At 38.6% G+C, this 8861-nt stretch overlaps 1 protein-coding gene across 2 annotated transcripts; it reads right to left on the bottom strand.

Moving 5' to 3' along the window:
• Positions 1-314: 314 nt before the first annotated feature.
• Positions 315-7988, bottom strand: inhbb (inhibin subunit beta B). 2 transcript variants are annotated; one of them, XM_067409439.1, is made up of 3 exons: positions 7538-7988; positions 7110-7433; positions 315-2546 (listed from the first exon to the last, which is right to left on the bottom strand). In XM_067409439.1, exons 2-3 carry the CDS (start codon positions 7345-7347, stop codon positions 1765-1767), a joined length of 1020 nt encoding a protein of 339 aa, XP_067265540.1. In that variant the 5' UTR covers positions 7348-7433; positions 7538-7988; the 3' UTR covers positions 315-1764. The 2 variants fall into 2 exon arrangements, with proteins under 2 accessions (XP_067265540.1, XP_067265539.1); XM_067409438.1 differs by having other exon boundaries at positions 7110-7988.
• Positions 7989-8861: the final 873 nt, after the last annotated feature.

Raw genomic sequence — 8861 nt, 5'->3', positions numbered from 1 at the left:
TGTGGTTTAAATTAAGGCAATGTGTTCATCTAATTATGTTAACTGAGCGCTCTTGCAGACTTTGTAGAACACTGCATAGAACCACAGTGGTTGCATGACTCAGTCCTGTAATTGTGTACAGACTAACTTTGGGGGGAAAAAAGAACAAAAAACAAACAAACCCCATATTCTTTTAAATGCATGCAACAGTCAGTGAACAATCTGTATTATAGTTTTGATACTCTGTTAAAAGCAACTCATTCACAAGGATGCAAAGGAAGAATTTATTTTAAAGTTACAAAATATTTAAGAAAGAATATTTTTATTTTACATAATCTGTACAGAGATGACATCAGTTTAACTAAATGACTTTGTAACAACAGCTAGGAAATAACTCTTATTAAATAGAAGACTGGAAAATTAAAGACAAGGAAGAGATTGTTTCATCGGTTTGCTGTACACATAGTATAAAAAATTAGACAGAGCTACAAATGGAATCCATAATGTTGTACCCTGATTATTAGGCCTCTTGAGAAGGATAATAATTATTATCAATAATTATTTTACAAATATTGGAATGGCCTTGCCACCTTATAATAATAGCTAAAATATTGGCCTCTTTGGTACAATTAATTAGGTACAATAAATTTTCACAAAATTCAGTTTTACTACAAAAATAACATTTTCAATGGCAGTTTTTTTTTTTTTTTTTTTTTTTTTTTTAAACTAATCCCGCAACTTTTCAGTGCAAACATCGTAACAATCATCCGCTTTGGAAAGCAAGCGAAAGATCACTTTCAAGTATTGATAAAGATTTAAAGACAAGCAGAAAGAAGAATTCAGTTTGACATAGTTCAGGATTACTATACATTGCATAGTTCGTGCGGCACTTTATATTAAAAGGACTATGGGCAAGGGTAGGTCCACCTCTTTGTACCCTTTTTGAAGGCTTTGCAATATGCAAGTGCTTTAAATTGTGCATTTCGAGAGTTTTCGCAAGTGCAGTACTCCCTGTAAACCAACTGGACAGAATGGAAGAGGCTCCGCGGAATGCACACCGCTGCAAGCGTTTGTCAGTCACTGAACTGTGCAGATGAAGGAAGTGGTGAAGTTGGTGCTGTACCGGTTAGACCTCAAGATCTAGTTATGCAGTCGGACGCAGTCAAGATGTATGTGCATTAGTAAAATGGCAGAAGTGATTTTAGTTTCAAGATGATCTTGTCCAGAGGTACTTGCAGTTTGAGTAGAAGCCTCGCAACGGATTTAACAATGCCGCAGACAACTAGAGTCATTGCTAAGGGAATGCCTCTGGGAACGACTGGGATGATGACATGTACTGATTTTGAAGTCTCCCCCTCAGCTGGAATGATTTGTCATATTGTCTTAAACAAGCTGTTGAAGTGCTGGTAGTAGAAGGGACATTGAGATATGCCAGTGCTTGTAAAACGGTTTCTAAGTACTTTTATCAAAGTGTGACACCAGTTTGTCTCCTTTTTGCTGTTGGAGAGGAAAGTATTGAGCCATTTTTTTTAAGTCTAGAAATGGCAAACTAGAGAAAAACCATGTTGTTGTTCCCTTTCCCTTATCATCCCAAAGCCTTTTTGTTCATTAGAAGAACCCATCTGTCATACATCTGATGATCTACTGCTTGATGCACACACACACATGTGCGTGATTGTACTTTGTGAGTGTACAAATATGAACACAATCTATATGCATGTGGTTCAGAAAGACCATAAATATGACTGTCACTGCTTTCGTAACATGTCCTAACATGGATTTTGTTCAGGCACAGCCACACTCCTCCACGATCATGTTAGGCACGTCACGCTTGACAATGTTGTACTCATCATCGAAGTAGAGCATGGACATGGTGCTGAGTTTGGTAGGTATGCAGCAGGAGTTGACCGACCCAGGACTCATGCCTCTCATGCGGTACTGGTTAACCACTGCCGTGTGAAATGACGAGGCAGAGCCGGGAACACCTGCCATGTAAGCTGGGCAGCTGCCTTCACAGTAGTTCCCATAGTACCCGGCTGGCGCGATGATCCAGTCGTTCCAGCCAATGAGCCGGAAGTCAATGTAAAACTGCTGTCGGCAACACAAACCGCCATTGTTGCCGTCACACTCCAGGCCTCGCTTTCGGATGCGGTGCTTCCCCTCTGCCTGCTGGGCGCGAACCACCAGGAATGGTCTGTGTGAGGGGTCGCTCGGGTCCACTAGGATGGGCAGAACATTGGCAGCTTCGCATCCCTCGCAATGGATGTCCAGGTCCTGACGGCGCCCCCCTTTAGCCAGCATTTCCCTTACAGCCTCGGACACAGGGAAGGTGTGCCAGCCACTGCGTTTCAACTCAACACGTTTTTCCATCATGGGCCAGTGCATGTTCTGCCCACCGGGCTCATAGTAGTGCACTCTCACTGTCACTTTCCGTCGCAGTCCCTTTTCCTGAGCGCCTGGCAACAGCTTGAAGTACAGCCACAGGTTTGCCTGCAACACGTAGAGGTTCTGATTCCCCTCGTTGGAGATCAGGAAGTACAGGCTGGACTTAGATGGTGTCACATCATCTGTAAGAGACCAAAGACGTTTGTTAATGGTGGTTATTACAAAAACTCATTTATGTCTTTTGTCAGATTTGAAAGGGCACAAACAGGTTGGGATTCTGCTGACAACTATTTTTCCTTAGCCACATTCACTGACATAAACCACCCAACTTGTCCAGATATACTAGATGCCAGTGCCACAGTTCTGGGCCCAAGTCCAATTGGCCTCATGGTTTGGGCTGAAGATGCTGGGCCGGGTAAAATAGTGGGGGTTGTCGGACGTGGGTCTTGCCCCAGGGGGTTCATTGAGTTCACAGGGAGAACTGTGAAAACCCAGAGCTTCTGGAGCCTCAGAGACTGACAACACAATGCACTGTGAAATGTACTAGGAGAGTGCTGTGGCACAGCCTAGCATTGAGCGTGTGCCCTTCAAATGAGAAGCATGATGAGGCATTTACATGACACTGGTCACTAGTGAATTGTGAAGTCCAAGATGCAGAGTTAAATATATATAATTTGTTTACAAAGATTAATTTGACCACCCAATATAATTAGGGAAATTCAGTTATGTTGAAAGTTACACATGAATCGTGTTCCCCTTAATCCTGATTTGAATGCCCGAGCTGTTTGGCACGATTTGAAATAGAAAAACAACAATGTTTGCCAACAGATTAGTTTGGTTTAATGTCAACAACTTGACACAAAGGGTGGCTTCTTCATTTGATAGCTTGACCTCACACACAGTAGCAGTGGCTTCACATGCACTTGGCTCTCCCTGCTTTTGAGACAATTTTTAAAAAATGTTCAAAACTACAATCAAAATAATTGTATCATTCAATATTGCATGGCTTAATTTTCCAGCAAAAGTGTTATTATAGTTATTCTAGCTGTCGAATGTTCTGATAAACCCTAATCAATTTTGTAAAGAGAACTTTGTATATATATATAGCAAATATAAAAATACATTGATAAACAAAAATGCACCATTATTTGCAATCAGCCAAAAGAATGATCACTTTTTTAACAATGTATTTCTGTGCATATACATAACATTTTAGTTGTCTTTTTTTTCAACAGGGCTGTTAAGACTCGTTTTGCACAATGCAGACACACAGTCAAAGTTCATCAGTGACAGAGAATCAAGCCCTGGAGAGGTGTCAGGTGTGAACATGTATGTCCTGAATGATGAATGTGTATGTCCTATGATGATAGGGAACACATTCACTGAACTGATTACTCCACCATTTCACCTTGTTACCTGCCTTTAAATGCCTCCTGGATATAAATATACTTGTATGGCCATGTGCTCAAGTGTTTCAGAACCTGTCTCAACAGCTCCTGCTTAAACTGAATTTAGTCAAACATGGCAAGGCTTTGTCCACTTTGCACTCTCCAGGGCAATGCGAACAGAGAGACAAGATGCTGTCTGTGTAGAGGCATACTTCATCCCCATCAATATCAACACTTACCTACATCAGTTTGCCTAAACAGAAGTCTTTCATCACACTGGCATCTTTGCCTTTGCATCAAACAGCTTTTTATTTAATAAAAACTGTCAAAATATTACAATTGTTTTATTTTGTTTTTATTATTAATTAATTATATTTTTTATATTTTTTAAGGAAAGAAATTGTTCAGCTATTAATATCAGAATATTTTAAACCAAATAAATAAATATATATATATATATATAAAAATTTACATTTGACTATTTTAGAAGTTTTAGTATGTTTACTTCTTCTGCAACCTGTGGTTCATCATTGGTGTTTAAGTTTTATCTTCTCTGTGCTAGCTGGCAGACTAGTTAAAAGGTATGTTTACTATCAGTCAGCCTGACAAATATTCATTTCAGCAATGCATTCAAGGTTATTTCTCAGTAATTGTAAACACTATACAAAAAAAATTAGCTTCCACTTGCCTAGTAATTAAATTTTTTATTTTGTTGGTACTTAAACATAATTTTATTTTAGATTTGGAGTAATTTCTTAACTTTACAATGTGTTTATTATCCAACTAAGCTCAAAAACCAATAGACTACAATACACCAAGCATGCAGAATACTGTCGAAATAAGCACGGGCAACTTTTGAGAAAATGGACGATAGAGTTATTTCTATGTTTCACTGAAGATTGATCTCATGCTTTAAATGCTTAATGTGAACTGCTTGTCGTAGATCAATAAGATCAAGACCATGGCATGCTGCCTGATTAGATTTTGACTGCCTGCCAATCAGTTAGCACTATAGGCTCTAATTTCCCTGCTTGGATCAAATGTCAAAAAACAATGATTTTCTAAAGAGATCAATTTGGCTCTTTGACCTCATGGACACTGTGCCACACTGAATAATGTCTAATAATGAAGTCTTAATACCCCGTGCTGAACTGGTCCTGAAGAGTTCAGCGAGTCCGAATGGTTACGCTGACAAATGAGAAGCGAACATCTACCGCTCCGCTTCTGTGGCTACGGGACACCAAATACTTCTGAAATGGCCCATAGGACAGTGTCAATAGAGACCTGAAATTGGCAGCCGTCCTCTCCTGTACCTTGGCAGTCCGCTTCTTATTGCTCTCCTAAAGCATGGAGTGAGATAGGAGCCACCTTCTGGCTTGCTATCATACCACATAACAGGAGGGAAGAGCATGCAACGTGTGAGGCAGCCCAATTGCCTGCAGCTGCAGTGATTTGCACATTGCATACCTCACAAATTCCTCTTTTTGTACCTCTGAGCAGAATGGATCTAGGTTTGTCCTAATGCTATGCCCTGGCTGGCAGCCTTCACTTGAGGGGTTAGTGCCAGCTGGCCTTGAGGCAGGTGGGGGTTCGGAAAGCCAGCTTCATGATGCATTGCTGCTCAGTGGTTCAAAGGTGTTGTGAATAATAGGGGACGCTGCAAAGAGGCCTGATAGAGCTTTGATATTTGAAATGCATTTTCAGAGTAGGATATAAGAAGGCCATCCCCCCAGCCTCTGTCACCCACAACGACTCAAATGTCTCATGCATTATTCTGAGTGATTTCTTTTGTTTTCTTTTGTTGTTTTTGTTCCCAATGTTGACATATTGGGTTTAGCAAGAACTCACAGTACCCGCTTAATAATTGCCTTCTTTTGTTGCTCTGTCATGAGTGTGTTCAGATCATTCTTATTGGAGCAAGAAGTCCGGATAATGTCCAAGCTAATGGTGCTGCAGTGTGTGAGACTAGAAGATAAAGAGGCCAGTTTTACAAGCTTGAATGTGTCAAAACGAGAAAAAAAAAAGAAAATTATAAAATAATCCTTCCTGATAATGATGACAGATTATAACTGTCTATATAAAAATCTGCTGTATTTATTATACTTCTATTAATGTCATTTTGTTCATTCAAATTTACATTGTTTAATGACAGAACTAAACATGCAAAATGTCATCCATGTTTTTTTTAACACTTAACAAGCTCTATACATTTTCCTGTAAATTGAACTGAACCGCAAATCTATAACTGGTGAGCTGGTTCATAAAATGAAATCCAGAGCTTCATCACTTTGCTCTGGATTTAATGGGTCGCATTTTCATAACATATTCAGGTGTTCAGACAGGGTTACTGCATAAGTGTTTTTAAAAGTAATTGAATTTACATTCACTTTCCATTGCTTTTCATACCATTTCATAATTACCCCAAATTTACAGGTTATCTATGATTATGGGAACTTATTCATTTACTTCAAAGAAATGTATACTTCTTAAATAAAAGGCATTAGTTTTACAAAACATTTTATTGCTATATTGTCTGTTAATAAGGCAAAAGGCGTGGAAATGTTCTTGCCCTCTTATTAACAAATTATCTGTAATACTTTGATTGCAATGTTTTTGATGTTCTCTTGGCGTTCCCAAAGATGATCTAGGATTTTAATTGCCTCAACACCCACCTAGCAAAGGTCATCATTTGACAAACTACTTATTATGTTCTGTCAGTATATCTAATTATATGCTAATAGAGGGTCATGCATTCTAATTGCTCCAGTTACATCATACAAATATTAGATCAAGGATGCATGTCTCAGTAACCCTTAAAGACCCACTGTAGCAACACTTGTTTAAAGCAGTTCAGTAATATTCTGTACTGTAATTCACTGTATCGAGAACTGTGATAAGTCAAGTACTAACAACTACTCATAAACAGTGCAATCAATGCATGGAACTGGAAAATGTGTTGCCTATGAAGGCAGTAGAAGCATCCCACTAGGTTTTGGAACAGACCCAGTGAATGACACAGCTCACTAAAGTCATACAAGGAGGTCACCATGATGTACTGACACCATTGCGAATACTTTTGATATAAAAATATTGGTAACTATTCGACCTGTAAATGAAATATTTGACCTGTAAAACATGTTAAGTGATTGATTGCATACCTCTATAAATTTCCTCCATAAATTAAAGTCACAACCAAGAAATTTAAATCTTTGCACTTAATTATGCTCAAATGTTTAAACTTTCGGGTTTTCCAAAATACAAAATATGCTTAATTTTTTTATAATATAATATAATACACAATGTCAACACTTCTATAAGGTAAAAGTAGCCATGCAACATGCCAGTTCTTGTACACACCTGACTCGGCGAAACTGATAATTTCCGACGTTTCTTCTTGGACCTCGTTGTAGGCAGCATGTCCATCTAAGTTGGGAATTTCAACCCTCCCGTCCTCCCTAACTTTACCCGCGTGAAGTTTCCTCAGCGCCGTTACCATGGCAGCTTTGGGAATGGGATGAGTGATATTTGGTCTCTCTCTCATCTGCAGTCGGTTCAATATGTGCCTTTTAACCGCCTCCAGAAAGTCCGTGTCCATTCGCCCCGAATCATCCGAATGCCCAAGTCCACAAGAGACACACTGAGACTCCTGAGACACTGTCTCAGCTCCCAGACTACACTGAACTGAGAGTATGCAAGCCATTAAACAGGTTACAGAGAGGATGTAAATACTCATTTTCTTAAATAACGTGTCCATACAACAAACAAATCAGTTCATGAATTCCTACCGTAAAGAAAAAAATTGACCTATAAACAGGACAGAGCTGTACTTCCAACAACCTCCTTTGACAGATCTCCATTCATCATCATGCTCGCGGTCATTTTTGAGAGACGTTCACAGAAAGTGTATGTAGTATCACCCGGTAAACACACTGAGTAATAATGAGGGCTAGTCGCAAAAAATATCAGTCTTATTTGACGCTGTTTAAAGAGAAAAACGAAAACGTCTCATCATCTCCGGGGTAACGTTAACTGACAAATTGACGTGTGTGAAGAATCAAAACAAACCGGTTGCTAGTCGTGTATTCCTTTAAAGTTCAGTGCAGTCAAACTCATTCTTGTTTGAAGACAAATTTTCACTGTTTGTCTGTCAGTTGCTCGTGCTCCTCTTCTCTCAGTGATAGTATTGTGAATTGTGTTTCGTATTTCTTCAGCCTCAAGAGGATGTTGTCCTTTGGTCTTTTCTCTCGTGTAATCACGACACTAAAGCACCTCGCGCTGAAACTTTTTTATACTTCAAACCACGTGGGACGCCCAGCCAACTGGACGCGAGCTAAAAAAAAAAAAAAAAAAAAAAAAAAGGTTACGCTATCAGAGCCACACCGTCCCAAAAAGAGACCACTGGATCTGTATATGATACGTGAGTCTTTTTCACATTAACCTTTTTTTTTTTTTTTTTTTTGGTGAAAATACAAGACTGCCTTGTTTGTCATAACATAACAGAAACCTGTTTTTTTTAAACAGCAGAGCAATACATTTAAGCGTAATATCTAAAGTATCAGTAGTTGTTGCTTTTAAAGTCAGTATTAGTGATTTTAAAGTAATAAAGCAAAACCTGTATTGTTTGATGATGACTATATTATCCATTTCAGATTCAGTTTCTGCAATATTTACTTAGCCTAAATAATGCTTTTGCAAGTCTTGAGACAAATTTTAAGAAAACCTCTCAAGTGTCGCTTTGTTTGCCAAATTAACACCGGGGTTGATCGTCTTTTTGTACTGCTGGATGGAGGATTGCAATGTCAAAGTTTGTTCTTAGGTGATAGGGCGCCATCTGTCGCTTCAACAAAATAAATACACGTTACATTCTCTTGAGTCTTTCTTTTGAGGGACACATTTTACTCTTCATTTTAATCCTGGGCTTTTCTCTTTCTTAGAGCAAATCTTTAATAACTTTGTCATATAAAATCTGTAATATTCATAGTTATCATTGTCAATATTAATTGCGTACATATTTAATAATAATGTACTTAATATTTATTTATGGTTCTGGTTTCTGCATTTGTAAAGGTAAGGATTAATTCCCATAACATTACTTTTGCCATTGTAATT

The sequence above is a fragment of the Chanodichthys erythropterus genome, chromosome 14 (genome assembly GCF_024489055.1).
Source record: "Chanodichthys erythropterus isolate Z2021 chromosome 14, ASM2448905v1, whole genome shotgun sequence".
Taxonomy (NCBI): Eukaryota; Metazoa; Chordata; class Actinopteri; order Cypriniformes; family Xenocyprididae; genus Chanodichthys; species Chanodichthys erythropterus.
Note: the sequence above shows the minus strand (reverse complement) of the source record. Positions and strands in the feature narration are given on the sequence as shown.